Raw genomic sequence first — 25,169 nt, 5'->3', positions numbered from 1 at the left:
TCCACGTGGATTCGTACAAGATTACAATTTCGAGAGGTTGGCTCTCTCAGCCCATGCCAACGTACTTGAACCAGTTGGGACGGCAGTCTTCACGATGTAGCCAGGCTTCGCCGTCGGTGAGACGGCCGGTTACGCAGCCTTTGCACTTTGGCGAGTTGGGACAGTTGAAGAAGGGGATATGCTGATATCCAATGTCTCGGAACCTGGGTGCAGTAGTTAGCATAGGAAGTTATAGTCCTGATTGTTCTTGTACGAACCAGTGAATCTTGCTAGAGTCCTCAAACAGACCCAGGGCAATGCTATGAACGGGAGCATCACCCCATCGCTCATAAAAGAAACCACCAGCACGGTCGAGGTGGTTAAAGTAGTCCTCGTAGGGCTTGCTACGCCAAAACTCCATGTCTGCAATCTCAAAGTTGCTCCAGAAGTGACAAGTCGAGTAGCCCTGAGCCTTCTTGTTCGTCGACGGCCTACGAGTATCGTCTGTAACCCACTTGACGGCGCTGTTCTCATGGATGTAGTCGGGGTGCTCGGCGAGGAACTTGACCGTTTCGGGCCACAGAGAGGGCAGAGTCTTAGGGTCGTCATAGAGATTGATGGTGAATCCGTACGTCTTGTTGTGGTCGTGCATGTAGCGAAAGACATCATAATCAACGTCGCAGAAGAAGTGCACGTTGGGCTCGACGCGCCAGTAGTAGCGTATGTCCTTGAGGGCCGGGTGCTTGTAAAAGAGGCCGCTGTTCCAGCGACACATCTGATGATACGACAGCTTGCGGGCGTACTGCACGCCGTTCTTCTCGAGGATCTTGGCCGACTCGTCAAAGATTTGGTTGTCTATCCAAGACGGGGCGTCCCAGTGCTCGGCGGGGATGACCTCTAATCAAACAATCAGTCATGAATTCCTCCCTTGATATCGTCCATCTCCCTACCATAGTTACACTTGGCCTTTGTCACGGCGCTCGTCTTGCGCTTAAACTCTTCGGTGAAAGGTTTGTCGTTGAAAAAGGTCCACGGGTAGTTGAACTTGGAGTTCCATGTGCGCTCGAGATCGCGCATCGAGCTCACCATGGCGTCCACCTCCTCGTTCCTGACGAGCGCCAGCAAGGTGGCGTCGATGCGCTCCGTCTTCTTTGCGTCGTGCGCATATCTCGGACTCGTTCGATGTAGTACGCCTTCCGGTTCGTCGGTAGCTGCGATAGAGGATAGGTTAGTATCTGGTGGCGTAGGCTCAAGTCTGCGACTTACGATCAAGATTGGGGTCTCGTTCAAAGTTGGAATAGCGCTCCCCAGGACCTGTCAAACCCCAGGAGGGAGCAAATATTTGGAACAAAAAGAAGCACCAGAGAATAATTCCCACGGCGATCAACGCCCGCACCGGCCGCGCAACCGTCATTTTCGTCTCGAAGGAGTGGAATCGCTGTCGGAGAAGAGGATACCGGGGTTCGCTACAAGCAAGCTGACGACCAAAAAGAACAAGAGAAGCTGTTTATCTAGCCATGAGGAACAAGACAAGCAAACAGCACGATCCCTAGAGAGATAGCATACGGCTAGGGAACTGCCCTTGATAATTAACTTTTGTTTGGACAGCAAAATGTAAACAAGAAACAAAGTTGAAGGGATGATGAAAGGGGTTTCGAATAATTGAAGCTGATGTCACGCCAGATGGACCAATCAGAAACACCGGAAGCTAGTGGAGCCGCTTTGACGCGACAGACGCGCTTCAATGTCATGCCAACGCTTGCTTCCCCATCCCCCACCTCGAGATAGCTTCATTGTCATGATATCCTCGCCATTTCGATTTAGTCATGCGTGAGACATGATAGGCGAGAATGGCTTTTGCTGCGAGGCTGGGTGCTCTCACCGGAGAGTTAGTGGAGGCCATTACTCTGCGATCTGCCGAGGTACGTTCAAACGGGTCTTGATGGATCCCTCGTGCTCATGACTATGCATAGACAAACCTTGAACGATTCAAAGCTCAACGTGAAGCAACGCTACGGACCTTGCGACCGAACCAATATCTTCGGACGAACCAATTCGAAGTCGAACATCAACTCGATGGCCTAGAAGAGCGGTTCCGCGTCAATGGCCGTGAGGCTCTTGCCGACGCTCTCCATGAGAGACGAGGGACCCTCTTGGAAACACCCTCAAACTTCCATCCCGAAATTCTATTCTTGCTATTAGAACTCTCGGATCAACCGACGTACTACTCAAAGCTGAGCGATTTGGACTTGCTCAAGACGGGAGAGGACGATGCGGGGCTTCAACTGCGCTGGGAAGACATCGCCAAGGAAGATGGCTGGGAAAAGGATGCTGCGATATGGAAGTCCATAAAGTACAGCGACAGCTCGGATGATGAGATATATGAGGACGACTCCAAGAGCGAGTCCGAGGCCAGCACCGATCCTTCAGAAGTCCAAGTTCTCGGTCGGACAGCAGAAGACCTGATCATCCACTCCGAGGACATTGTCCAACTCAACCAGATACGAGAAGCCCAGGAATGGCGGCATGAGAAACCGACAGACGCGTACGGCCACGCGCGAAAAGTCTCCGTGACAGAATTTCACATTGCCCGGGAGGTCTTGTTCATGCTTCAAGGCCTTGACACGACGCTGTTTAGAGAAAACGGCGCCGCGAATCCTGCGTTCCAGATGGCGCACCTTGTCTGGGACACTCACCGGGCTCTGATCAGCTACTTTTCCGAGGCAGGGAGACAGCTTGCCGTTTTGCGCAGCTTCATTGAGCGCCCGCAGCGTGCATCACATCTGCAGGTTTTCCAGGATACAGTGGCCATGAGGCTTCGTGACCTTGACAGGAGGTTGACGAATATAGAAGCAAAACTCGTTGCTCCTAAGGAAGACGCCATTGTCAGTCTTTTAGCGATCAAGAGGGATCTGGTATCTGACCTTGAGCCGCTGTATTCGCTTTCAAGTATCATCGCTCAGATTCAGGATGTACCAAACCTGGGCACGTTTCGCTACCTGGAGCTACTTTTTGATGAAGCCAGCATGGCACAACTTTCTGGAAAGCTCGATATTTACGAGTTTCTGGCACGTATCTTTGTCGAGTGCTTCAATGTCTACCTCCGCCCGATTCGCCTCTGGATGGAAGAAGGCAAGCTCATTCCAGGGGACAAGATTTTTTTCGTGTCAGAAGCGCCGAGCCAAGTTTCTCCAAGCAAGATCTGGCGAGAACAGTTCAGACTCCGTCGATCAGCGGACAGGAAGCTACATGCGCCCAAGTTCCTTCAACCAGCGGCTGCCAAGATCTTCAATGCTGGCAAGAACATCGTCATCCTGAAGCGGCTGGGCCGCTGGGTATCGACGAGTTCAGAGTGGACTGTACAGGAGCCTCCGTTGGACTACGAGACTCTGTGTCCTAAAGGTCTTGATCTGGCACCGTTTTCGGTACTATTTGATGCGGCATTTGATGGATGGATACAGACCAAGTACAACACGACTTCTACAACACTTCGAAATGCTCTGTTTGAGGAGTGTGGGCTCTGGTCTGCCCTCGACGCCATGGAGCACCTCTATTTCATGTCAGACGGCTCTGCAACTGAGCATTGGACAAGCCACCTCTTTGACAAACTGGACACTTTGAATACTGGCTGGCACAACCGCTACAGCCTCACGAGTGTGGCACAGGAGGCGTTTACGTCTCTCGTCGACATGACGAGAGTATCTGTGAATGTGACTCCTGGAGGGTTGCGCATCCCTGTCTTGTCAGCTCGAGACTCGGTCAAAGCTGCGTTGCCGACCATCAGAGTCAATTATCGACTGGCCTGGCCAATCCGGATGATCTTGACAGAAGACAGCAATGCGCACTATGACGCCATATTTGCGCTGCTTCTACAGCTGAAGAGGGCTCTGTATGTGTTGCATAAGCGAAAGCTGCTCGAGTGTTACTGGACAGATGGTGAGAACTGGGATGAAGAGGCGTTCTATTATTCGTTGCGCAACAACCTCCTCTGGTTCTGCACAACTCTTCAGACGTATCTAGCGACGCTGGTCTTAGCGCCCAACTGCGCAAAGATGAGACAAGAGATGCGAGGCGCTCATGATGTGGACGCCATGATTGCCGTGCATGCTGCTTTCATGAAGCAAGTTGTTGATGAGGCATGTCTTGGTAGTCGGCTGACCCCTATTCGAGAATGCTTTCTCGACATACTTGACCTCGCCATCAAGTTGGAACAAGCACAGACAGCCAACGCAGCCAAGGAGGCACAGAGAATGCAGCATGTCTCACGGCTCTCAGCCAGAGACCTCTCCCCCACGCCAGGAACACCAGGTCTAAAGTCCAGATACGTCGACAGCAGCGACTCTGACCTAGACGAGCCAAGGGGACGGCCGCGGCGGGGGAAGCCCTTCATGGCGGCCCTCAAGGAGATCAAGGCCGACTTTGACAGACACTTGCGGTTCGTGTGCGGTGGGTTGCGGAGCGTGGCGAGGGCGGCGAGCGATGTGCAATCGGCAAAGTGGGATATCTTGGCTGAGATGCTGCAGACGGGATGTCGGGAGGAGAAGATGGGATTTTCGTGATGAATGAATATGATACCCTTGAGCTGATTTACGTCCTCACCAATAAATGAGTTCGCAGACTTTTTGTTCCAAGAAAGGTTCCAAAGCCATTAGAATATGCATGCTTGAAAGGTTAATCTGAGCCCATTGTTCGATATGTTGCTTCAGTTCAAGCGTCATATTCTGCTTTTACTTCCTCGAATGGCCTCTCAAGGGTGGCTATCAAACATATTCATTATGGTTCCTACTAATGAAATAATGGACGATTGTTCATGTTGAGCTGCAGGTTTTATCTATAAAGTGTGATGCCTTGTCAGGGATGTTGTACAAGCAAACCCAAACAAGCCCCACTCTACCGTCATCTTCAACACCACAAAACAACATCACCATCACATCTCAATCATCACAACCCCAAACTCAACTCAGAAAGCTACAACCGACAAGATGCCCCCTCGTATCCCCACAGAAGCCGACTTCTCCCCCCTCCTCCCCTCCCTCCCACATACCCTCCACTTCCCCTCCCCGCCAGAGTCCACCACAACCTTCCTCATCCTCCTCCACGGCCTCGGCGACCACGACGTCCCCTTTGCCTCGTTCGCCCGCAATCTCAACCTCCCCGGCGTCCTCGCCATATCCGTACGCGGCACAGAGGTCCTCCCGCCTGCGCTTTTAGGGTCTGAGAGGCCAGGCTTCCACTGGGGTGACGACTTGGCTGTGGACCCCGGCACCGGGGAGCTTGCTGATGATCCTGGGTTTGAGAGGGCGAAGAGGGCAATTATGGATAAGTTGATTGGGGAGGTGCTTATTGAAAAGTGTGGGTGGGAGATGAGCGATATCATCTTCTTTGGATTTGGTCAGGGTGGTTCTCTTGCGTTGGGTCTGGCATCTTCTCTCAGACAACCAGCTCGCGTGACCGATATCACCGAAGGCGAGAAGAAGGGATCTCAATTTAAGGGTGTAGTCTCTATCGGTGGACCTTTGCCACAGTCCATGGTGCCTACAATCAGCAGCCGCGAGAAGAGCCGGACAAGCGTGTTGGTGTGTCAACTAGAAGAGGACGCTGTTGACGCGGTCAAGAGAGAGTTTGAGGATGTGAGAGTTGTGCAGTGGAAGAGACGCGAAGTGGCTATGCCGAGCAATAGAGAGGAGGTGCTGCCTTTGATGCAATTCTTTGCGGATAGGTTAAGGAGCGGTGGGTGGTAGTGGCCAGGCATTGGTGTAAGGAGCTCGATCATGAAGATTAGGGATATGGGATATAGAATACTACATATGGCTGGATCTTAAGTACTTCTAGCCAAGATGCTCTCGTTTGAAGCAGTTCCGAGACCAAAAATGAGCTTGTTAGTCGGTGTTAAACACAACACTAGTCTCGGCACAAGAAAAGAGAAAGCCTAGAAGGCAAAGCTAGTTTTATACGGCCCCCTCTAACTATCCATTTGATTTTCATGTCAAGATATACCTAGCTGGTATAAATGTCTGTCGAATAACCTATCTACTCCATTCAAGATAGAAGTACATGTAACCAAATACAAACATTTTTGTCGTCAAGAGAGTGTCGTGAAGCCAGCCTCAAAAGACTGGCGAGAAGCATGGTATTCGTCCCTGAAACGTGACTACCCAACGCCAATACCTAGTGTAAATGACAGTGATCTGTGGTATAAAGCAGTAAATGCACAAGCACAAGTGTCCAAACAGACGTGTATCATGATCAACGCCGGACCAGCAGGTCTCTTTCCAGACTTCGGGCCTTGACCCGCGACGGACCCGGTCTCATCTTCTGCCACTCGCCATCTGCCGTCCAGGTGCCGGCCTTGGTATAGTCTCCGCTGTCGCTGCCATCCATGTATGCAAACCTAAAGTACTCCGGCAGATCCAGGGTGTTGTTTCTCTTCCAGACGAAGCTACGCTCCTGGTCTTCGTCGCCAAAGTACGACCTGAACCGTTCCACGTCGTTGACCAAGATGCTGATGCCGTCAAACATCTGGTCTGGCGGCTCCTCCCACTTGAAGGTGATGGTCGACAAGGTATCAGTGCTGTTGGCAAGGTCGATAACCGGCGTGGGAATCACAGGGAGACGGGTGCCCTTTTGCGCGTCGCCCTGTAGCTCCTCCGACGTCTGCAGCACCGGATCAAAGCCCCATCGCGCGATGCCGGCGATGAAGAGGCCAACAAGAAGCCCCTGGAACAGTAATGATGGTCGTGTTTGCATACTTGTCCCCGGTAATAGCAGGAGAGCAAGGATGTAATGGTGAAGTCGTAAGCTGAGCTTTGGGATGACAAGCGAAATGAGAATAGAACCCACAAACAGTATGTAGAGCTTCAAATACTTGATGAGGCGTCCTTCTTGCCTAAAGAACCACACCTGCATCGAGATGATGACGATCAATAGGAGGATGATCATGGCCAGGGCGGCTCTAGCGCCCGGCTGCTGGTCGAGATCGTGCTTGTTGAGCCTCTGGATAGGAATGAAGCTGAGCGTGTAGTTCTCCATGGCTCCCACCCAGCAGGCGCCCAACCAAAGAATCGTCTTTTCGACCTGGGCTGTTAGACCACGCAAAGTCCGCCGGATGCCCATCTTGTCGTACATGACCCAGGCGCAAAACATGGCGGGCAGGAACTTGCCGATCAGGTTGGAGAAGAGAGCTGGCACTCTCGAATATGGGGGCGGGTTCGACGCCATGCCGACTGTCCAGAAAATACCGATGAACGTTGGGAAGTAGAACAGAGCCGGCGAGTTGGTGAAGAGCGAAAGGAGACCAGTAAAGACGGCCGAGATAGCCAGCAGAGCCCATCGCATGTCGGCCGCAGAACATTCAATGCCTTGAGTGAAGCGGAAGGAAAGCGGAAAGTAAGAGTCAAAACCTACGCTTTTAATCCCGTTGCGATTCGAGGAGACATAGTTCTTATCGCGGCCGACCAGCTCAACCACGCCACAGCCTCCTCTCGCGTTGGAGATGACACCGGCGTGGATGGCAGCTCCACAGACAAACGAGTCTCCGCGGTAGACGGCATCGTCATCTCCGTTTGTCGAAGGACCTCCCACGACCATGGATCGATAGATGACCTCTTGATCTCCCACAGCTCTGGGGTTCAGAACATGATAGGCCTCGCAATTGCCGGTACACTTGAACGGAAACCCAGTGCCGTTAAAGGGGCGACAGTCGCTTCCATCAATGCCGCACAGGTTTCCTGCTCCCCAGTATGTGACGCCGCAGCCGATAGTCTGGGGCCTGCCCCAACCCTCAATCTCGCTGGCGATGGTGTCCTTGCGCTTGACAAGCGCAAATGTGACGACCCATATGGAGAGATAGAAAAAGACAAGCCAAGCGCGGTGCTTGAACTTGGGGATGAATCGTTCGACGAGCCAGAGAGGGTACTCTTGGACAATCGGGAAGAAGGGCTTAATGCGATGAGGCTGAGGACTCGTAGGGCCGCGAGACCACTTGGTGACCTTTTTCCAAACTCGACGGACGGGGTACGGGACCCATCTCCAGCGCTTCCACGATCCCTCGTCTTGTATGAAGCGCGGTGTAGGGGGATCGTTGTCGTCGATCTCTAGATTCGACTGTGTCTCGAGCGGTGCGTCCGGATGGCCTGCATCGGTTGGTCGCGTGCCTCGTTCTCGTTGTTGGTCTCTTTCGCTGTCGCTGTCAGTGCCACTAACGGGCCTGACTTCGATGTCGACTTCGTCGTGGCCGGCCATTAGAGGTTGTGATTCTTCCTCGTCATAACCCACCATGGTTTGTGGTCTTGTTAAGAAGTAGAGGAAGAGGCGGAGAAGCAGCGGAAGCAAGAGAGAGTCGCCTCAGCCCGCCTTCTTGGCGATGGCGTGGACTTGGACTGAGGGTTTGCCTTTCCGGAGCACCCGATGCCCGCCCAGCGGAGCCAGCGGGTGGAGAATCTCACTGATGGATCTTATCGCCGAGCGACCCCCCCTTGTCAGCCTCGTGTTCGTTCCAGATGCACCTTTAATGGGAACGCGGGGCAGGTGAGGATTGAAGGAAGGTAAGGTGAAGCAGTGGCTGTATCGCATGAATTGCATACCATCCACCCAAACGACGATGCCCTCAGAATATTGATACTTGCCGCGCCGTTGTCACTCGCAAAGTGTTGCAAACGTTTGTCTGCCGTAAGCTTCCATTGGCTGGCCTCGCCTTCTCCCACGCGGGCCGGGGTGTAGCTCCCGCCCGAAGTCGGGGTCCCAAGAAAGCAGGTACGAGGCGCCGTGTTCGGGTGCCTGCCTGCCCTGTCCTGCGCCACAAGCCACCAGATGTCGGATCATCTTCGGCGATTGGGGGCACTGTGAGCACAGTGCGCACCGACACTGACATGAATGGCGATCGATTAATCCTTGTCCAAACTCCAAGAAGCATCTCGTGAGGATTGAGACCTGGTGCTTTGACTCGGCGATAGACAGTGCGACTGCGACTGGTTCGTTCTATTCTTCTCATTTGGGCTTATTTTATTCTTTCTGATTATTATCCCGGGACGATATTACACAATCTCGCCAATCTCAGTTGACAAACTTTCTTCACGTCAATCTGACTCAACCATGACAAGATGACCCAACCTGCTACTGGAGACTCTCAGCAGGAATCGACCCTCACAATGTTCGAGCTACTCAAGCCAGCTGTTGCTGATGTCGGAGTCGCCCGACTAGGCCGTCTGGCGTTTGCCAGTCGCAGGGTTATGGAGACGCCAAACTATGTCGCTGTGGCATCACGAGGAGTCATTCCTCACCTGACACCGGACAATGTTGCTAAACACACATCATTCGATGCGGCCTACTTGGCCATTGAAGATTGTATGAAAATTCAAGTTTTTTTTGTGAAACAATACTAACTTGAAAAATAGTCCTCGAGAAAAAGGAACCTCCTATTCTCAAACTAAACCCTGCAACACCTCGAAATCTTCAGAGTTTCACTTCTTTCCCATCAGATCGTGCCCTAGTCCTGGGTCCAAGACGCTTCCCGGCGGTCACGACACCCGTCGGCAACGGGGCCCACCATCTCAGCATCTTCACCTCCACGGGGTTCCGCAATCTCACCATTCCCGAGTTCGCCAAGACCATTGAGCTTACACAACCCGACATTGCCATCCCGCCTGCAGACCTCTTCCACACCAGCACCACTCCTCAGTCTAAGCGCCAGGTTCGCATGGTTGAACGGACCGAAGAATGGGTTGAGGAATTCTTTCACTTGCTGGACCCCCAGGGCCGCCTCAAGGATATGGGCGTTTCCGTATTCGCTCCCGTACTTCCTGTCGAATACCCTATACAATGGGACTACCTGAGATTCCTCGCCGAAGATGTGAGAGAATCTCTTTTAGGTTTGGCTGTATACGATGTCAATATTGTGCCTGAACTTGTCAACTATCCGCCTCTTGTGGCATTGCCACGATTGTCTTTTGGCCCGTCCAAGACGCCCCAGGATCTGCTCCGGCAAATATCCCTGGGCATCGACGTATGCACGGTACCTTTCCTCAATACCGCCTCTGATGCAGGAATCGCCCTATCATTCACCTTCCCGCCCCCAGACACCTCCAGTGTACAGCCATTGGGCGTTGACATGTGGTCGGAGGACCACACGATATCCCTGCAGCCTCTGGTTGATGGTTGCAAATGTTACACTTGCACTAACCATCACCGGGCATTTATCAAGCATCTCTTGAATGCAAAGGAAATGCTTGGATGGAATCTTCTTCAGATTCATAACCACTCCGTTCTCAGTACCTTCTTCAATGGCATCCGAGAAGCTCTGCGCCAGGGTACAGAGAAGTTTGAGGAGCTGAGCAAGAAGTTCACCGCTGCTTACGAGCCTGAAGTCCCAAGAGGAACAGGCGAGAGGCCTCGTGCCAGGGGTTACCACTTCAAGAGCATTGCTGGTCAGACCAAGATCAACGAGCCCAGCTGGCAGGCGTTCGAGAGCGATGACAGCCCCCACCCCGAGGCCATTGCAGAGCCTGCCGCGTCTGTCAACGTGCCTCCCGAGGCCCTGCTTGGTAATGGGGTTGCACCGGGCCTGGAGAAGTGACGGGACTAATGTACCCATCCGTTCATGTCAGGCACTGCGTTGCAATAGGGTCTTCCGGTAAGCTGGTTCGGCCCACCCTGGACCGCATCTCTCGAGCATGTAACATGGCGATGTGATCGACAAGCTGTCAAGTTATGCTTGATAGTTAAGTTGGGAAACAATGCTCGAGTTATGAGAGACATCCCCAGGCGAGTTACGGAATAGGCTTTGCACCACCGACAAGCCAATCGATGGATGTACGGACCGACCACCTCGCCTTTACCTGGTCGAAAGTGGACAAGTTGGAGCTCAAAAGACATCCGCCATTCCTCGCCTTTTTACATCTGAGAATACTTCTCATATGTGACTACCGAAGCCGATACCTAGTTATTATCAATGCACGCTGCTCTTCATGTCGTTCAACAGTATCGGTCGCCGTTGTGAATCATTACCGGAGGATGCATGATGGGGTTCCAACTCGAGAAGTCGCTTACACGTGCAAACAGTTTGGGTGTCTTGCAAAAGTGGAGGATGCTAATTACGTTGGTGTCGATAAATTTTCGTCTAGACATGTCCAGTTAATTCCGAATCCGCAGCACGTGGAACAAAGTCGAGTGCAGCTGAACCAGGCAACACCGGCCGGTACAAGTCGACACAGGTGTGAAGTCAATATGGCGAGATATCATGACAACCCGTCCCACTAACGTCATGGCGGGGATGAAGGAACGGTTGGCGTTACTCGTTTCGAGACAACGCCACTGACGGCAAGAGAAGACCGGGGCGTCAAAAGGCCTTGAGAGGCGCCGCTTCAGCGCGAACAAACAAACTCGGTCGTCAAGTCCGATAGAGTTGAGTTAAGGATCAAGCTTGTTAAGCTTGGATGTCTGGGTATGTGTGGAACCGCGGGAGCAGGGGTTGAGCCACCAATCAGGGACTTGAGTTTACCCACGAGCGGCATTTGAGCAACTTGGAGGAGGCATATCTGGACCCTTGTCATGCATGTCGCGGCTTTTTGGCTACGATCTTATCTACGAGTGGAGGAGGAAACTGCATCGGCGGGCTCGGGGCACCAAACCAGGGTTGGCAGTCTGTTGCTTCTCCCCTGGTCGAGCTTGAGCTCGGTGAACGACTTGGGCCATGAACCCCCCGTTCACAGGATTGCCAAGGACCGACGATGGCGCGGAGGTGCCGTTCACCACGTCCGGCTGTGGTCCGTCATGGCACCTGGGGCCGACGGCGAGGGCTGATTGATCTGCTCTCCTTGCAGCAACGGCATGGACCCCCGCTGTAGGCCATCGACAACAGTCACCGAATCGACTCGACAAGCACTGACGGGTCTTTTGCCAACGGCGGGGCCGGTAGAGCTTACACACGTGCCAGCTTCGCCCATCATGAGGCGCCAATTGCTCCTCTGGTGCAACGGTGCTGTAGCACTTTTGCTTCCCAACCCGATGGAACTGGTCGCACGCATCATGTCGATCCAAACCAAGTCGGTGCTGGATCATGCTCATCTCCCGGGCGCAATTGGCCAAAGGTGAGCTGATATTGGCCAGGACCGTCCAAGTCTCGTCCACCTTGCCCACAGAGGAAGGCGGCCGTTGCATGACATGGGGAACCAGCTGCTTGCTGTAAACATGATGCTCCGGGGACGGAGATGACTTCCGGACAGAAGAGAGCTGCAGCTATCCACGTGGGATCGTCGGGTTGATGTTCCCGCCAAAGTTAATATAAATGATGCAACTCCCGCAAACTCTGAGCTTGCTTGGAGCTCCCCTCTCAAGCTGCCTCAGCTCGTTACTCTTGAGTCAACCCAAGGAAAAGCTCAAGCTTGCCGCAGCCTCACCACAATGGTCAAGCTCAACGCCATTGCCGCACTCGCGGCCTCGCTCTCTGCCGTCTCGGCGCAGACCTACCAGCGACTGGGCACATGCCCCAAGCTCGGCTGTGTGCTGCCCCCCGACCAGAGCGACTTCCTCCCCGGCCAGCTCTTCGACCTCCGCGTCGAGGTTCACGCTCCCGTCAACGGCTCCGAAGCCGCCCACAACGGCAAGCCTGACCAGAAGTTCAAGGTGACCATCGCCAAGGACGGCGGCAAGCCCAAGGACTTTGCAAAGGCCTTTAACATCGAGGAGCCCAAGGTCGAGACCTGGGACTTTTCGTGGTACGAGGACCTGTTTGCCGAGGACGAGGACAAGCCCACCATTGTCAACGTCGCCTCCAAGGCCTACCGCAAGCTCGCCATCTACGAGCCCGGCAAGTACACCGTCACACTCAACTACTACAACGGCGAGAAGACCACTGCCGAGTGGACTGTTCGCGAGCTTCACCCCAAGCGCAAGGCCAAGAACGTCATCTTCTTCATTGGTGATGGCATGACCACCAACATGGTAAGTGTTGCGACGGCTGTCGAGACGAATTGGAAGCTTATAGTCACCAGATCACTGCTGCCCGTCTCCTCGGACACAAGAGCATCAACGGCAAATACCAGACCCTCATGAAGATGGACGAGTTCCCCGTCCTGGGCCACCAGATGACCCATTCCATCGACAGCTACATTACCGACTCTGCCAACTCGGCCTCTGCCCTGTACACTGGCCACAAGAGCACTGTTAACGCCATGGGGTTTGTGTTTGCTCAGAGCTTTTGGAGCACAAGCTAACCTGGCCTCAGTGTGTACGCTGACTCTTCTCCCGATCCTTTCGATGACCCCAAGGTCGAGACCATTGTCGAGATCTTCAAGCGCATCTGGGTAAGTCTGAGAAGCCAATTGACTTGATATCTTGCTAATGGAGCCAAGGGCGGTGCTTGGGGCGCTGTCTCGACTGCCTACCTCGCTGATGCTACCCCTATTGCCCTCACTGGCCACACCCGTGCCCGTAGCCAGTATGGTCCTCTGATTGACCAGGCTCTCCACGGTAACACCAACTACTCCTGGACCAGCCACGGTGGCCCCGATGTCTTCTTCGGTGGCGGTGCCGAGCAGTTCTTTGCCGGTGAGGAGTCTTTCCAGGGCAAGGACTACTACAAGGAGTTCCAGAAGCAGGGATACACCGTCAGCCTGAACAAGACCTCTCTCCTTGCTGCTGACAAGAGCAAGAAGGCCCTCGGTGTCTTCTGCCAGAGCAATCTCCCCGTCTGGCTCGACCGCAACATTTACAAGGACAACCTCAAGGGCCTTGACAACAACCCCACCGGCGGCAAGGGTGACGCCACTGACCTGCCCGGTCTCAAGGAGATGACCCTCAAGGCCGTCGATATCCTCAGCACCCGCGGCAAGGACAAGGGTTTCTTCCTCATGTCCGAGGCTGCCTCTGTCGACAAGCAGATGCACGCTCTTGACTACGACCGTGCCCTCGGTGACCTTCTCGAGCTCGACGACACTATCCGTGCTACCATTGAGAAGCTCAAGAAGCTCGACATCCTCGACGAGACCCTCATCATTGTCTCTGCTGACCACGGCCACGGCTTCGAGTAAGTTTCATATCTAAATCTGGATATCAACATGCTAACAGTTCCTAGTGTCTGGGGTTCTGCCGACACCAAGTACCTCGCCGAGCAGGAGGACGACCGTGACAAGCGCCGCGCCATTGGTGTCTACCATAACTCTGGCGAGTCTCAGTACACCAAGAAGGCCAAAGGTCTCGAGTACGGCACTGGCCACACTTTCCCCGTCAACTGGGAGCCCCGCTACGCCATCGCCGGTGGTGTTGGTGCTGCCCCTGACCACCGCGAGGACTACAAGGTCCGCAAGAACGGCCCCCGCAAGGCTGCCGTCGAGCTCAAGGACGGTGACTACTACGTCAACCCCAAGGACTCCCCCAAGGGCTTCGTCGTCAACGGCACCCTCCCCACCGGCGAGTCCCAGGGCGTCCACTCGCTGACCGATGTCCCCGTCTACGCCTGGGGTCCCTGCCAGGACACCTTCAGCGGCACCTTTAACAACGTCGACATTTTCTATAAGATTGCCAACTGCCTTGGTCTCGCCCAGGGCAAGGGCCGTGGCGCTCACTCTTGCAACCTTTAAGAATATTTGGTGGTGGCGGATTTATGACGAGATGAACGATGTGTATTGTAGATGATAAGCGATGATAGAGATGCAAGAGCTGCGTGACATAATGGGGACGATACTTAATGAAAAGATCAAACCTTTTGGTTTCTGTAAATCCTTTTCAATGGTTCGAGTTGAGATTTGATTGAGGATCGACTAGCCAGCTAGTACAGATTCCTTCTAATGCTCCCCTGACAGTATCATGCCATCCATGTCATGCAGTATTCCATATGCCCTTCATATCGTGAGAAAGCCTAAACCGATTCCGATTGTCCCCTCATAAGTCGTTAATCGTAACTCGTGGTGTCTCCAAGCCACGGTCCCAGCCCGTCTGCCAGCACACCGGGTGCTGCTTAGTAGTAGTACTGCTTGCCAATGCTGCTGGGGGATCGCTAGTCCTCAGCGTCGAGGCCAAGTTGGTCGACCAGACCCATAACACCGTTGACATCGGCGGTCTCGGGGTCGTCGTGGTCCTCGGGGCGGAGACACTCGGCGTTCATCCAGATGGTGTGGACATTGACGCTGTGGGTGTCTCTGCGCAACTTCTGAACCTCACGGCAAGCAACACCTCCGGCAATGACGAGTTGCATCTCGTCAAGGCGCTCGCACATGGATACCAGGCGTTCGACGTGGGTGTTGAAATAGCCGTGACCACCACCCGTCATGACACCCTTGAAACCGAGCATGTTGATCTGATGGAGGGCGTCTTTCCACTCACCCGTTTCGAAGAAGTGGTCAAAGGCGCGGTTGAAGGTGCACGGGAAGGGCTTGGCTATCTCGATGAGGTGACGGCAGTACAATCGGTCAACGACAATCTTGTTCCTATCCTGGACGCTCCTGTTGTCGTTGCGTCGAAGGCAACCAAAGACAAAAGAGTCACCGCGGATGGGATTCATGACGCCGGCTTGCTTAAGCTCGCGGATAGCGTCGCACATCTGAGCAAATTCCTGGTTGGTGTAGATGTAGTCTTGTTGTTCGCCAAGGCCCGGCTTCGGAGCGGCACGGGGCCGGATGGTGCAGTTGATGGGGATGAAGACGTTGTTCTTGAGCCCACGAAGCTCTTGGACAGTTGGAGTGAGGCCGCCATCAGACTGAGAACCCTTGTGGCTGAGAAGGAGACGCTTGGCTCCATACTTTGATGCCTGGATGCCGTTATCGGTGCCATAGACGGACACCTCGAGAGGGATGGGCTTGGGGAACTTGTCGTTGGATGGGGGAGCCATGGTTGATGGGTTGATGAGTTGATGGTGGATTTGGGAGAGAGGGATGATATTATGAAGAGGAAAAGAGAGAAGGAGAGGAGTTTGTCATCTCCTATCGCGCTGATATCTGTTTCATGAATGATGCCATTTTCGGAAAACGGAGTTGTGACTTATACAGGAGCTGACCTGCCATTGTTGTTCGTTTGAGGAGCCAACGGAAGAAAAGACGTTGTGGATCTGTTTGAAGCATCCGGAAATACCATTAAAACGAGTAAATAGCCTGTACAAACAGTCATTTAATATCCTATCTTCGTTGTCAGACCCCGCCTCGTGGTGTTGAAGACTCGAACCTGCCTCGGTTTGGTCGAAGTTGGATCATGATCCCGCACTGTCAATTAACACGGAGTACCCCGAGCCCTGTACCCCGCTAGAAACGCAGTGGAACGAACCCCCTGTAAAGAAACAAAGATCAGAGCTTTTCAGCGGGTCCCCCTCGGCACCTGAGCCACTTAGCGTTCGGGCCTTTCTCCTTCCGTGCAGAGCGCCCAACGCGTGAAAAAAGCAGGGGTCTGCGGGGTCTGGAGGGCGGGCCAATGACATCAGCTCGACCCCACCAAAAAGATTTCACCGCTGCCGCTGCGAGGGAAGGTGCAAGTCATTTCCACTGCTCTGGGACTTGGGAAGTTTTTTTTTTGCTGGAGCTGCCTGACTAAAACAAGCTGCCACTCACACTCCCCAGAAAAAAAATCTTTTTTTTTCTTTCATATTTATTCCCCTGTGTGACCCTACTTGATAGATCTCTTCATCTCTCGAATTGGTTTATTCGAGTGTTTGTTTTGTTGCAATTGTGTTAAATTTGCTTCTTCCAAGTACACACCTACCACACAGCAACCATGTCTGCCGGCGATATGCAGGACGAGCAGCTCAAGGAGGCTCTCGTCACCTACGAGAAGCTCCAGGCTATTGAGGATGACTTTGAGGATGTTGAGCTTGAGATCCGTGAGTTTTTATACCAAATTGACTTTACGCAGCGCTGACAGCAATAAGTCCGCCAGCAGGACAAGCTCACCCGGGACCTCTACGTCCGCCGCCAGGAGGTCATCGCCAAGATCCCCCAGTTCTGGCCCCTCGTCTTCGAGCAGGCTCCTCCCGATGTTGACGAGTACATCCAGCCCAGCGACTCTGAGCTCCTCCTCCAGGCCCTCACCAACCTGACTGTCGAGCGCTTCGAGCTCCCCAAGGGCGACCCCCGCAGCATCTCCCTCAAGTGGGAGTTCAAGGAGAACGACTGGTTCGAGGACAAGGTCATTGAGAAGAAGTTCTGGTGGCGCTACCACAAGGACGGTTGGGCCGGCCTCGTCTCCGAGCCCGTCGACATCAAGTGGAAGGAGGGCAAGGACCTGACCAACGGCATGCTGAGCCTGGCCAAGAAGGTCTACGACGAGGAGAAGGCCGGCAAGACTGGCGAGACCGAGTCCTCCAAGAAGCTCCTCAAGCTCATGGAGGAGACCGGCATGGGCGGCGTCAGCTTCTTCTGCTGGTTCGGCTTCCGCGGCCGCAAGGTCACCCCCGAGGAGTCTGAGGAGGGCCGCAAGCTTGAGGAGGAGAAGCGCAAGGCTCGCAAGGAGGGCAAGCAGACTGAGGATGATGACATGGATGAGGACGATGATGATGAGGATGAGTACGAGCACGAGATCTTCCCCACTGCCGACGATCTCGCTGTCTTCATCGCCGAGGACCTTTGGCCCGGTGCCATCAAGTACTTCAGTATGTTGCCCGTATTTGTCTTGAAGGTTCAATGCTAACATATTACAGCTAACGCCCAGGAGGATGACGATATCCCCAGCGATCTCGAGTTTGAGGAGATGGACGAGGATGACCTCGAGGATGACGACAACCACCAGAACAAGAAGCGCAAGGCTTAGATACCTGATATGATGAGATGTAATTTTCCTTTGTTTGACCCAAAAAATAGACGGCGAGAGGGTAGAGGAGTGATTTAGAGAAGAGATACACACGAAGAGAGACGATTGATCTTTTGCAATATCTTGATCATGAATCATTCCCTTTATTCGTGTGAAGAGCTATTGCACACACACCCCTCTACCTGTAGTTATATCGACATCCACACTGACAGATACATAAAGTGAAAAGCTCAACGGCAACTTGCACAAAGAAGTGAATCATCAGCAGCAAAAAGTAACTGAATAATAAGTAGAGTACTTCACTCTCTCCCTTCACGCTGCAAGCCAATGTCAGCATTGCCAAACCTCGGGACCCGACTAGTCCGAAAAGTGGACCTCCTCAGCACCTCAATGATGTCAGCTCCGGTTCAAAATCCGGGGTAACCAAGAGCTTCCAGCCCCCGGCAGCCACCGAAATCTGACAGGCACCGAGACAACATGTTTCGATTTTACACTCGGAATTACGGTTAAATACGTCAATGTTGCATTCATGATTCAACGGCAATAACCAATCTGCGTTCAACTTTGTGTTTGATACATCCACCGCGGGAAACGACCGAATGCCGAGTCGTGACACATTTGTCAGCCCACCATCCTCTTTTGTAACTTGTTGTCACAAGACGATCTTGTTTCGTCGTCTTACATGAGGTTGTTTGTGTATGTTGGTCACGTATATAAACACCCATGTTGACCCCGCGTGTGATGAGAGTCTGGGCTAGACCTGTAGCAGCTGCATGTTCTAGATACAGCACCATGGCCACGCCGTTCAAGATTGAGATTCTTCCCAAGGATGCAGGGTTGTTGGGGATGAAGCTTGGGAGTGATGAGGCTTCAAAGGTTTCTGAGTTGTTGCAGAGGGATCTCGAGGTATGACTATACACACCTGTTCAGTTTGTGGCAACTGCTTACAATAAACTAGCACCATCATGTCTTTTTCAATGCATCTGGATTCCATGATCATGTAAGCCGATCGCCATCCTTCAATATCTACAACTTACCAAAACATCTCAGATCGTTCATCATATCCTCACCCTATACGGCACTGGCGCTTCCGCCAAGGACATGGACATCGCCTACGACGCAAACAAAGGCTACCAGCTCAAAGCCATGAAACCTAAGCAAGAAATGGTCGACAACCTAGAACACGGCTCCGATTGGGCAAATTACCTCGGAAAAGGCCGCAACTACGCTGCATTTTTGCGTTTCTTCCAGGACGAAATCCAGAGAGTTGGCTGGCAGGAGGTTCTGAATGAGTACCTCTTCAAGAACGACGACCGTGGGCGTGACATGAAGAGTCGTTTGTTTGGAGGCCTGCTTCATCCTCTTATTCAAATGCTATACGCTATTGAATGGGAACAGCCCATGCTCGTTGCTTCAGCTCTCGCACAAACGGCAGTCCACGAGAACAAGCTACACGACTTTCTCACCACCGCAGCAGCAAACGCAAAAGCTGACGATGCACCCCCCAAGATGAGCACTATCCTTGGTCTCCTTGACGACATCAAAAGCAACGAGAAGACTAGGAGCAGCGCTCGCTGGAATGACTCGCAGCCCATGTTTCAAGGTGTGCTTGGGCGTGCTAGGGATGAGATGGCTGTCCTAGCTACTAGAGTGAGGGTGAACGAGGATGAAGTGGAGGAGAGGACAGCTGAGATGGTGCATACTGCTGCGTATATGGCTGCGGGGGCAGCCTTTCATCCTCCTCACACGCCCAAGTTTGACTTTTTCCTCATGTAAGCCGTCTCCCCGGCTCCAACACATTCATACTAACATGCATAGGCACCACGTCACATCAACCCCCTTTTCCCTCTCCCTTAACGCCAAACCCTGGATCCCAGCCTCCACCAAAGCACAGCTCCTAGAGTACAAGATCCGTATGGATCTCCTGACCTACGCCGCCCGCGGTTGTCCAACCCTCCACGGTGACTTGCTCCGCGAGTACACCCCTAGAGACGGCAAGCTAGCGGACAAGATGGAGGATCTTCTCCCGCGGTTTCACAAGATTGTGGATGATGGGCACACAGTCAAGTTGGCGAGGGCGCTGATATTGGCAAAGAGGACTACAGAGCTGTTTGAGGATAAGGAGTGGGTGAAGATCAAGGGGGATGAGTGGTTGAGGGTGATGCATTTGTTACTGGATGCGAATGAGAATGCTGGTGGGACTATGTGGGTTAGGGGGGCTGGTTTTGACCAAGCTTGGGATGGCATTCCCAAGGCTAGGATGTAGGATAGTGATGAAAAGGAGACGAGGAAACACAATCTTGTACGATATTCGTGGGTATTAGCAACCATATTTACTGTCTATTCTAAACCAACCCATTCGTCAGATCCCTCATCAGACTCCTCACCCCCATCAACAGCCATGAGCTTCACCTCTACATCGGGAGCACCCAGCGTCTTGACTGTCTTCTTCTCCTGAGCCTGGCCTAGGAGATAATCAACCATGTAAACGTTCTCATCTGCAAGCCTCCTGATCTCATCCCTCATCTTGGAAACAGCCCTCGCGACGACACGCAGCTCAACATCGGCCTTTGCGCGGTTCGCAGAGAGCCAGGCGCCGTGCTTGTCGACGATGGCCTTGATCCACACAAGGCAGAACTCAATGTGCGGCGACTCCTCTGTCTGAGCGGCCACGAAGCGCAGTAGGCGTGACACGTAGATGGTGGGGAGGTCGGCTACGACGAGGGAGACTTCTGTGGCCGGGGTGGCTTGGAAGACACGCTTGATGAGGCCGGCTTCGTTGAGGCGGAAGGCCATGACCAGAGCCTTGAGGTAGTCCTTCTCCGTCTCGAGCACGGCGAGGGTCGAGGCGGGTGTGATCTCCATGTTCAGGTCAAAGGGGTCGAACTGGAGATCCTGGTCTAGGCTGTAGATGAGTAGACCCTCAGTCGAAGCCGCGCAGAAAGCCGTGCCCGTTGGAGAGAAGCCGATGCCCGTGACGCGGACCTCGGGCATCTTCTTCCTCGCTGAGGGGTCGCCTCCGCGTTTTGAGCCTGGCAGAGAGCTGTCGACGCGGTCTTCACGGTCAGAAGCTTCCTCATCGTCCAAATCACCAGCAGGACCGGCTTCCGTCATCAGCTTGCTGTTGAGGAACTCTTGCGTGCCCGATAGGGACAGGTTGACGCTGACGGTAAACTTCTTGAGCAGCACCATGGTGGTCACCGAGTACAAGCAAATGTACTTGCTGTTACCACCGGCCAGGAGGCAGCTGCCGTCAGTACTGTAACGGATTGTCTTGAAGCTCTTGGTGCCAGCCATGTTGGCCGCCGTCCGTCGGTCCGTGAGCTTACGCCCACCAGACACATCTCTTCGTCCGTCCAGACCAGAAACTTGCTCAGCATCCGTCATTGACCAGAACGACAATTGGCCGTCTAGTGTTGAGATGGCGAGTTGCAGGGAATCCGGCCGGATAGCCATGTCGAGCACATCGGCCTGGAGCTGCAGAGGCTCGCTGGTTTGCGTCCGGTTGAAGATGGACCAGATGCGGGCTGTTCGGTCCCAAGAGCCACTGACAAGGGACGAGCCGTTGGGTGCAAACGCCAGAGATGAGACGGGGCCTTCATGGCCTGAGAGTTGGTCGAGTAATTGACCCGTCTGGACAGACCAGATGTGAATGTCGAACGAGTCAAGGGAGCCGGCAGCAACGACTTCACCGCTAGGATCAACCGCCATACACGAGAAAGACAGCCTCGTAGGTGCCGTAAACGTTCGGAAGTTTCGGTAACGGATAAGATCCCACGCTCGAATAGAACCGTCCAGACTTGATGTGAAGAGCACGTTGCCCTTTTTCGCAAACTCGCATGCCGTCACACCGCTGGTGTGCTCTGTAAATGTGACAATACAGAAGCCGGACTGAATATCCCAGACCTTGATCTTGCCATCGTCAGCGGTGGTGATAATGCGCTGTCCATCAGGCGAGTAGACAAGTGAATTCATCGAATCGAAGTGTCCTTGTTGCTTAAGGATATAAGACTCGGATTGCCATTCCCACACTAGCAATTGACCCAGCTTGGACGCGCCAAATGCCAGCCACTCGCCGCTCTTGTTGATAGTCACAAAGTCGATATCATTCTGAGAGATGCTCAGCTTGTGGATGTTGTTAAAGTCGGGCATCTCGTAAAGTCCAAATAGACCATTCGAGAATCCAGCAACCAAAAGATTAGTCTCCGCATGGAAAGCAGCGCATCGCACATGAGCGCTCCCCTGCATGAAGAAGTGCTTCTGAACAATGCGCCATTGCATATCGGAATCGTCGTCCTCATCCATCTTATCGTCCTCCGCGATGCGATTGATGGGCTTCACATATTGCCAGTCAAAGACGGCGCCATCCTTGCTGACAGTGTAAATGGTCTCTTGGTTCTCGGAGAACCAGGCGCCAATCACAGACTGCTTGTGGCCTGAGAGTACCGTGGGAGTAAAGCCCTCCTCAGGGTTCAAGCTCCATATCCGAGCCGTAAGATCCTTAGACGTTGTGAGGAAGAATCGAGAGTCGCTCGACCACTCGATATGCGTCACAGTATCGAAATGGCCGGTGTGTCTATGGTGTCGAACAAAGGGAGCGAACTCGAGCTCGCCATCCTCGGAGGTATCAGGTGTAGAGGGCACATGCCAGACCTCAATCTTGCGCCCAAGACCCACGGCAAAGTGTCGTCCCGATGGCGAAAATGAAAGCGCTGTCACGGATGATCGGAACGAGAAGTGGTATATGGATATGCGACGAGGCACATTGGTCAGGATTGCATGGCCATCTTCGTCAACGGAGAGGAGCAGGTTGCCGCGGGGTGTAAGTCCAATTCGGGCAATGTTCTTGCGGTGCGCGAAGGGTAGGGTGTATGACTTGTTCCTGTAAATGAAGAGTTAGCCAAGTTCCAAAATTCGTATATGCGATCCAGGTAGAGACAACTTACTCTACCAAGTTAAACACAGTGACCCTGTTGCCGACGGGCGAGAAGAGGTGAGTGCCATCTGGACTGTACAGCAGGTTGCCCTGGCAGTAAACAGTGCCCAGCAAGTTCGAGAACTATATTACGGTGTCAGTAGTCATCGCATAGAACATCAATGAAGAGCAATCCCACCTTGAAGTCGGTCTTCATTGTTATCGGTAAGCCAAGGCCATGATGCTGCTGAGCTTGAAGTCGCACGCCGCCAAAAAATCAACTTGCGCCTTATCGATAAGAGCCAAAATTTTTGGCTGTCGCAAAGGACCGGCGGGAAATTAATCCGAGGCGCCTGTCATTTCGCAGCGCTGATTAGACTAGTCCATATCCAGTAAGATCAGCCATTCCCCTGTGGCTGAACACTGGTTCCCGTGGCTGGGGCGCTCTATCTAACCTCCAATTGGCCAAAGCTTCAAGAAAGGGGACCGTGGCTGTTTCTCAGGCCCCTTGACAACAAACCTCTGACCCCAAGAACCCCTGTTGTTTGGGCTTGTTTGGCACCTTCCCTTGCTGCCCCGTGTCCACTAGCCACCCATTTCAGCACTGTCCACTCACCGTCCACGCGGTCGCAGCCAACCAGAGGCAGGAGCCCCCCCTAAAGCGACTCCTTCCCAAAGGCCCAGGGGGGAAACTGGAAGGGCAGGAAATTCGTTCCCCTGAAGCACGAGCTCTCCCCCAAACCTCCACCTTGCACTCGTTCGACCTTCATCGCGATATCGCCGTCGGCCGTCGTCTTTCCATTGCCTCCGCCTGCTCGCCGTGCTTCTCGCTTCGACGCCCCGTTACGAACTGTTCCTCGCCGTTTTTACCGCTGCAACTTTAGAGTAAACCACGTCCAAGATGGCTACAGCTGCTGAGAACGCCTCACCGATTGGCATTGCCAATCTCCCCAACCAGCGACACAAGATTGTCGCGAAACGTGGTGCTAGCTTCACCATCATGGTACGCGTCTACAGGATACTTCTTGCCCATCGAGAGTTGCTGCCGTGCCCGGATATAGCTATCTCGTGGGCTTCATCTTCCCCATACTGACCGCATCATGTCTAGGTTGCTGGCGAGTCTGGACTCGGCAAGACCACCTTCATCAACACCCTCTTCTCCACCACCATCAAGAACTATGCCGACCACAAGCGCCGTCACCAGAAGCAGGTTGACAAGACCGTCGAGATCGAGATCACCAAGGCCGAGCTCGAGGAGAAGTTCTTCAAGGGTACTGCGCCCGTGACACAACACCTCTGACCGACACTCGCTAACACTGCTTGCTCCCAGTCCGACTGACCGTTATCGACACCCCTGGCTTCGGCGACTACGTCAACAACCGCGACTCTTGGATGCCCATCATTGAGTTCCTCGACGACCAGCACGAGTCCTACATGCTTCAGGAGCAGCAGCCCCGTCGCCAGGACAAGATCGATCTCCGTGTCCATGCCTGCCTGTACTTCATCCGCCCTACCGGCCACACCCTCAAGCCTCTCGACATTGAGGTTATGAAGCGCCTTTGCTCGCGCGTCAACCTGATCCCCGTCATCGCCAAGGCCGATACCCTCAGCCCTGCCGACCTGGCCAAGTTCAAGCAGCGAGTAAGTAAATAGTGATTCGCATTGATCACCCCCGCTAATTAGACTGCAGATTGTCTCTGTCATTGAGGCCCAGAACATCAAGATCTACCAGCCCCCGATCGAGGAGGACGATGAGGCCGCTGCTCAGCACGCCCGCAGCCTCATGGCCGCCATGCCTTTCGCCGTCATCGGTTCCGAGAAGGACGTCAAGACTGGCGACGGCCGCATCGTCAAGGGTCGCCAGTACTCGTGGGGTGTTGCCGAGGTTGAGAACGAGGACCACTGCGACTTCAAGAAGCTCCGCTCCATCCTGATCCGAACTCACATGCTCGACCTCATCCACACCACTGAGGAGCTGCACTACGAGGCCTACCGCGCCCAGCAGATGGAGACTCGCAAGTTCGGCGAGGCCCGACCCCGAAAGCTCGACAACCCCAAGTTCAAGGAGGAGGAGGAGGCTCTCCGAAAGCGCTTCACCGAGCAGGTCAAGATCGAGGAGCAGCGCTTCCGACAATGGGAGCAGAAGCTCATCTCGGAGCGCGACCGCCTCAACAAGGATCTCGAGCAGACCCATGCTCAGATCAAGCAGCTCGAGGCCGAGCTCGAGTCCATGCAGGGCAGCGCTGTCCGCAGCCACGGCCGCCGCTAAGCGCAACCTGGCAGATGGTTATGCGTGCATGCGTGGCTGCAGTTGGACAGTCGTTTTTTCATGCTTCTTTTATTTGTGGCTCCAGTTTGGGGTTTGGAGTTGAAAATGAAAGGTCCGAGAAATACCACACGAAGAGGAAAGGGGGAGACCGAGTTCATGGATATACCTGCTCGCTCTTCCTACGGAGACAAGGGGGAGTAGCCTTGCTGGGACTGTTTTCATGGCCACGGCATGGCTGTGTAGGAGTTATGATTCCCTCCCCATGATTTTGTTTGTCCCTTG

At 53.7% G+C, this 25,169-nt stretch overlaps 11 protein-coding genes across 11 annotated transcripts; 7 read left to right on the top strand and 4 right to left on the bottom strand.

The window, feature by feature from the left end:
- Window positions 1-46: 46 nt before the first annotated feature.
- NCS54_01131200 (Hypothetical protein) lies at window positions 47-1,393 on the bottom strand (the record flags this gene model as incomplete). The annotated part of the gene is made up of 4 exons (XM_053156592.1): window positions 47-203; window positions 258-876; window positions 930-1,190; window positions 1,246-1,393. 4 exons carry the CDS (start codon window positions 1,391-1,393, stop codon window positions 47-49), a joined length of 1,185 nt encoding a protein of 394 aa, XP_053012567.1.
- Window positions 1,394-1,829: 436 nt separating this feature from the next.
- Window positions 1,830-4,538, top strand: NCS54_01131100 (Spindle pole body component; the record flags this gene model as incomplete). The annotated part of the gene is made up of 2 exons (XM_053156591.1): window positions 1,830-1,901; window positions 1,953-4,538. 2 exons carry the CDS (start codon window positions 1,830-1,832, stop codon window positions 4,536-4,538), a joined length of 2,658 nt encoding a protein of 885 aa, XP_053012566.1.
- A 369-nt stretch (window positions 4,539-4,907) lies between these two features.
- On the top strand, window positions 4,908-5,720 carry NCS54_01131000 (Abhydrolase-2 domain-containing protein; the record flags this gene model as incomplete). The annotated part of the gene is made up of 1 exon (XM_053156590.1): window positions 4,908-5,720. Exon 1 carries the CDS (start codon window positions 4,962-4,964, stop codon window positions 5,718-5,720), a length of 759 nt encoding a protein of 252 aa, XP_053012565.1. The 5' UTR covers window positions 4,908-4,961.
- Window positions 5,721-6,225: 505 nt separating this feature from the next.
- Window positions 6,226-8,256, bottom strand: NCS54_01130900 (LCCL domain-containing protein; the record flags this gene model as incomplete). Its single annotated transcript, XM_053156589.1, has 1 exon — window positions 6,226-8,256. The coding sequence occupies one exon, from the start codon at window positions 8,254-8,256 to the stop codon at window positions 6,226-6,228; it is 2,031 nt and encodes a 676-aa protein (XP_053012564.1).
- Window positions 8,257-9,077: 821 nt separating this feature from the next.
- On the top strand, window positions 9,078-10,549 carry NCS54_01130800 (Queuine tRNA-ribosyltransferase accessory subunit 2; the record flags this gene model as incomplete). Its single annotated transcript, XM_053156588.1, has 2 exons — window positions 9,078-9,321; window positions 9,372-10,549. 2 exons carry the CDS (start codon window positions 9,078-9,080, stop codon window positions 10,547-10,549), a joined length of 1,422 nt encoding a protein of 473 aa, XP_053012563.1.
- Window positions 10,550-12,375: 1,826 nt separating this feature from the next.
- NCS54_01130700 (Alkaline phosphatase) lies at window positions 12,376-14,552 on the top strand (the record flags this gene model as incomplete). The annotated part of the gene is made up of 5 exons (XM_053156587.1): window positions 12,376-12,915; window positions 12,966-13,150; window positions 13,199-13,277; window positions 13,326-13,999; window positions 14,048-14,552. 5 exons carry the CDS (start codon window positions 12,376-12,378, stop codon window positions 14,550-14,552), a joined length of 1,983 nt encoding a protein of 660 aa, XP_053012562.1.
- Window positions 14,553-14,968: 416 nt separating this feature from the next.
- NCS54_01130600 (Copper homeostasis protein cutC-like protein) lies at window positions 14,969-15,799 on the bottom strand (the record flags this gene model as incomplete). Its single annotated transcript, XM_053156586.1, has 1 exon — window positions 14,969-15,799. The coding sequence occupies one exon, from the start codon at window positions 15,797-15,799 to the stop codon at window positions 14,969-14,971; it is 831 nt and encodes a 276-aa protein (XP_053012561.1).
- An 872-nt stretch (window positions 15,800-16,671) lies between these two features.
- On the top strand, window positions 16,672-17,703 carry NCS54_01130500 (Hypothetical protein; the record flags this gene model as incomplete). Its single annotated transcript, XM_053156585.1, has 3 exons — window positions 16,672-16,777; window positions 16,826-17,545; window positions 17,594-17,703. 3 exons carry the CDS (start codon window positions 16,672-16,674, stop codon window positions 17,701-17,703), a joined length of 936 nt encoding a protein of 311 aa, XP_053012560.1.
- A 753-nt stretch (window positions 17,704-18,456) lies between these two features.
- On the top strand, window positions 18,457-19,969 carry NCS54_01130400 (Hypothetical protein; the record flags this gene model as incomplete). The annotated part of the gene is made up of 4 exons (XM_053156584.1): window positions 18,457-18,609; window positions 18,662-18,703; window positions 18,754-19,475; window positions 19,522-19,969. The coding sequence occupies exons 1-4, from the start codon at window positions 18,496-18,498 to the stop codon at window positions 19,967-19,969; spliced, it is 1,326 nt and encodes a 441-aa protein (XP_053012559.1). The 5' UTR covers window positions 18,457-18,495.
- Window positions 19,970-20,043: 74 nt separating this feature from the next.
- On the bottom strand, window positions 20,044-22,862 carry NCS54_01130300 (Periodic tryptophan protein 2; the record flags this gene model as incomplete). Its single annotated transcript, XM_053156583.1, has 3 exons — window positions 22,818-22,862; window positions 22,650-22,762; window positions 20,044-22,585 (listed from the first exon to the last, which is right to left on the bottom strand). The coding sequence occupies exons 1-3, from the start codon at window positions 22,833-22,835 to the stop codon at window positions 20,044-20,046; spliced, it is 2,673 nt and encodes an 890-aa protein (XP_053012558.1). The 5' UTR covers window positions 22,836-22,862.
- A 657-nt stretch (window positions 22,863-23,519) lies between these two features.
- NCS54_01130200 (Hypothetical protein) lies at window positions 23,520-24,887 on the top strand (the record flags this gene model as incomplete). The annotated part of the gene is made up of 4 exons (XM_053156582.1): window positions 23,520-23,621; window positions 23,727-23,889; window positions 23,949-24,259; window positions 24,309-24,887. 4 exons carry the CDS (start codon window positions 23,520-23,522, stop codon window positions 24,885-24,887), a joined length of 1,155 nt encoding a protein of 384 aa, XP_053012557.1.
- Window positions 24,888-25,169: the final 282 nt, after the last annotated feature.

This window comes from Fusarium falciforme, chromosome 9 (assembly GCF_026873545.1).
Source record: "Fusarium falciforme chromosome 9, complete sequence".
Classification (NCBI taxonomy): Eukaryota; Fungi; Ascomycota; class Sordariomycetes; order Hypocreales; family Nectriaceae; genus Fusarium; species Fusarium falciforme.
Note: the sequence above shows the minus strand (reverse complement) of the source record. Positions and strands in the feature narration are given on the sequence as shown.